The 4,195-nt window shown below is 45.7% G+C and overlaps 1 protein-coding gene across 5 annotated transcripts in view; it reads right to left on the bottom strand.

Moving 5' to 3' along the window:
* Positions 1–689: 689 nt before the first annotated feature.
* Positions 690–4,195, bottom strand: part of Izumo2 (IZUMO family member 2) — a 12,360-nt gene continuing 8,854 nt past the window's right edge. For 4 of the 5 annotated variants that reach the window (XR_004123018.1, XM_031386434.1, XM_031386432.1 and 1 more), the window contains one exon: positions 690–787. Coding sequence is in view for 3 of the 5 variants with exons in the window: in XM_031386434.1 (XP_031242294.1) it covers positions 745–787 (43 nt within the window). In the remaining 2 variants the exon portion in view is untranslated. The remainder of the gene's footprint in view (positions 788–4,195) is intronic. The other variant, XR_004123019.1, reaches the window with a different exon arrangement.

Raw genomic sequence — 4,195 nt, 5'->3', positions numbered from 1 at the left:
TTTATTAGTATACATACATACACTGTAGCTGTCTTCAGAAGCCCCAGAAGAGGTCATCAGATCTCTTTACAGGTGGTTGTGAGCCACCATGTGGTTGCTGGGATTTTAACTCAGGACCTTTGGAAGAACAGTCAGTGCTCTTACCCGCTGAGCCATCTCGCCAGCCCCTTTTTATTTCTTTTAAATGGTTTTATTTTATGCTTGTTGCTGCTGAGCTCTTTTCTCCACTTAGACAGTCCAAGATCTCATCCAGGGGATAGGGCTACACACAGCTGGCAATTCCTCACACTATTTATGACTGAAGCTTAGCTAATCGGAAGTTAGTCACTCAAGACACCAGTCATATGAATGCCCAGAGGCCTATCTTACATGAGGTTCTAGATACTGTCAAGGGCTACACAGAGAAACCCTGTCTCGGAAAAAAAAAAAAAAAAAAAAAAAAGAAAAAAAGAAAAGAAAAAAAAAAGAGAAAAAAATGAAACAAACCAAAACCAAAAACAAAAAACAAAAAGACAGCCCTCCCCCCCCAAAAAGTTAAAAAGAACCGAGTATGCAGCTCAGAGGTGGAATGCTTGCCTCTACACTAGGCCGTATGTTTAATGTCCAGAACTACAAACAAAGAAAACACTTACTAAAATCAAAGCACCAAAGTGTCAGGTGTCCACAGGGAAGGTACAGACACTAAAGAATTCACACAGATCTGATTAAATTTATTTTCCTTTAAAAAACACCAAAGTCGCTGGCCTACTTCAGCAGGAGTTTCCGGTTGTGCCTGTAGGTACAAGCCCTGGTCAGAAGGAAAAAGAAGAAGAAGAAGGTTAGAGTGGGTCAGGTAGGCATGCCTGCTGTTATGGCAGTTGGGAGGTTGAGACGGGAGGATTGTTCTGAGTCCCAGACTAGCCTTGGCTGCAGAGTGAGACCACATCTTAGAAAATCCAAACACTTGGATTGTGAGGTGGCTCATGAGGTGAAGAAAGCTGCCGACAAGCCTGCCAATCTGGATCTGATCCTCGAGACATACATGGTGATGTTGAGAACAGACTCGAGAGTCCTCCTCCGACCTCCACAGGCCTGCCTTGGTATGCATGTGCTACACTTTACACACACATGATAGAGATGGATAGATGGGTGGATAGATAGATAAATGATAGGTAGATGATGGAAAGATAGATGGGAAAGATAGATAATAGATGACAGCTAGCTAGATAAATGGATATATTGGTTAAGGATAGCTAACTAGATAGATGATAGATGGATGAATGTGTAGGTAGATGGATAGATAGGTGATAGATTAGATAGATCAATGGATTTCGAGATGGGGGAAGACAGAGGTCAGAGAGATGGGGGAAGACAGAGGTCAGAATTGACCACACACATCAGAGATTCAACCAGAGACATCATTGTTTCTGGTCAGGACTGAGAGAATATGGAATCAAGGAAACCAAGAGCAAGAATAGATGGACAGAAGGAGAAATAACCAAAGGACAGAGGCTGAGTACCATGACTGAACAGCACTCCCTCCCAAAGCTTTGTCTCTCACTTTCCCACTCCCCAGCTTCGACCAAATGGCCCTTTGGGAAACAAGTCTTTGCCAGTGTAATGAAGACAAGCTGACGTCACCGTGGGTTTAGATCCAGCCTGTATCCAAACACTGGGGTCATTATATGAGAAAGGCAAGGCTTCTGTGAGTCTCAGAGAGGAAACAAAACACATACCTAATGAACAGGAATCTAGATGTCCCTGGCTGGGACTCAAACTAACAGCGAAATGAGGCTGTGGATGTGACATGGTGGGACAAGTGCTCCCTAGCACACTGAAGCTTGGAGCCACCTCCACCTCTAAATAAAATAGGCATGGCAGTGCACACAGGTAAACCTGCACTAGGGAGCTGGAGGCAGGAACATCAGGAGTTTCAGGTCATGAGATTGAGTTTGAAACTAGCCTTGGCTGCATAAGACCCTGCTCCCTAAAATCAAAGCGAAAAAAGCAAAAAGTAAGAGGAAAGCTTGACATCTCTGTCTTCAGTTCTCATCCATCCCCCTTGCTTACCTCCTTACCTGTGCACAGGGATTACCTACCTAGAATCTGGGCAGGCCCAGCCTGTCTTTCCCACTTACAAACTGAAAACAACGCTAAGAGCAACTGGGATAACTTATTGCCAGCTGTTTACGGCATCCTGTTCCAGACCAGCCTAAAGGTCTTTGGTCATTGTCCTAAGCCCTTAGTCTCCTTGGATAACAGAAACATGTCAGAGTTGGGTGAGCTGGAGAGATAGCTAAGTGGTTATGAGCATTAGCTTCTTCTTCAGGGGACACGGATTTGATCCCAGAACTGTTTGTAACTCCAGTCCCAGGGGAGCCAATTCCCTCTTCTGTCAGGCACATGGTGCACAAACTTACATGTAGGAAAAAAAAATCTCATTCACATAAAAAAAAAAATGGATCAGCCCTGGATGAGCTCACGCTGACCAGCACTGACCTCATGGGGACAGGCTTGTTTCCTCAGGCACTAGGGACTTCACACCCCACTTGCAGAAGCAGATCTGAGATGAATGGCTCAGTCAACCACGTCTTGACTGGACCTGCTCGTGGCCCCTACCCATCTGCCAGGTCCTCCCTTTTTTAAATACTAATCTCTAGTCAGCAAGCTGCAACTGCAATGCTTGAATTTCATCTTCCTAACATGGCCACTGTGATGAGAATGCCTGCCTTCCTTCCTACCCATCAAGGATTTCTGTTTGCTTCCCTTGGGGGAAAGTGGCCGACCCAGTCAGTCATTTGGAATCTGCTGGCCAAGGGCTCCAGTTACATGAAGTCAGAGGCAAAGCTCAGCTGGAAGATACAAACTAAGGAATGTCCAGGGTTGCCAGCTGCTAAAGGCAGCTGAGAGACAGGTGTGGGATAAGCAGTTCACTCTCAGGACATCCTTTGCCAACTCATGATATAGGATATCTGGTCTACAAAAATTTTACATTTATTTATGTTTTATGTGTGTTTGTGTGTGGATGTCTGCAGAAGTATGGGAGCCAATCTTCTCCTTTTGCCATGTGGGTCCTGGGGAGCCAACTCAGGTTATCAGTAGATGACTTTATCCACTGAGCCATCTGGGAACCCTAGATAATAACTTCAAGAGATGAGAACTGAATATAGGCTCCAGACATGCTCCCACTCTCAGACATATGCTGGTAGAGCCAGGTGCTCTACCACTGAGCCACACCCCCAGCCTCTCACTGGGGGATTCTAAGCAAGGGTTCTCCCTCTGAGTTACGCCTCCGTTCCTCCCAAGAATAAACTTCTGTGGCTCTAAGCAATCCATAGGTAGAGGTGTCCCTCCTGTGTACTCTAGCTCCATCAGCTATTAGGTTTCATCATTGATGCCAGGTTAATACTTGTCATCCCAGCACTAAGAAGTCTGAGGCAAAAGATAAGGTGTTCCAGATTAGCCTGAGGTACAATGAGGCCCTGTCTCAGAAAAAAAATTAACAGCTGAGCATGGTGGCATTTGCTCTTATTCTCAGCACTGGAGAGGCAGAGGCAGGTGAATCTTCGTGATTTGGAGGCTAGTGAGGTCTACATATTGAGCCAGACTAGCCAAGTTTACATAGTGCTCCATCTCAAAAATGTTTAACGAATGAATATATCAATGACAATGTTGGTGAAGAATATATGAACAATCCCACTATAGGCAGACCTTGGTATGATCTGCACATCCTTTTTTTTTTTTTGAGGCAGGGTTTCTCTGTGTAGCCCTGGCTGTCCTGGAACTCACTCTGTAGACCAGGCTGGCCTCGAACTCAGAAATCCGCCTGCCTCTGCCTCCCAAGTGCTGGGATTAAAGGCGTGCGCCACCACTGCCTGACTGCACATCCATTTTTTTTAGTTTCAGACAGGATCTCACTGTATAGCCTTGACTGTCCTGGAACTATGTAGACAAGGCTAGCCTTGAACTCTCAGAAATCCAACTACCTCTGCCTCCTGAGTGCTGGGATTAAAGGCATGTGTCCCCCCTCTTCCTCCTCCTCCTCCTTCTTCTCCTTCTTCTCCCCCTCCTCCTCATCTTCCTCCCTTCCTCCTCCTCCTCTTCATCTTCTTCTTCCTCCTCCCCCTCCTCCTCCTCATCTTCTTCCTCCTCCTCCCCTTTTCTTCTTCTTCTTCTTCTTCTTCTTCTTCTTCTTCTTCTTCTTCTTCTTCTTCTT

The sequence above is a fragment of the Mastomys coucha genome, unplaced genomic scaffold (assembly GCF_008632895.1).
Source record: "Mastomys coucha isolate ucsf_1 unplaced genomic scaffold, UCSF_Mcou_1 pScaffold21, whole genome shotgun sequence".
Lineage (NCBI taxonomy): Eukaryota > Metazoa > Chordata > Mammalia > Rodentia > Muridae > Mastomys > Mastomys coucha.
This window is presented reverse-complemented; position numbering and strand designations above follow the sequence as displayed.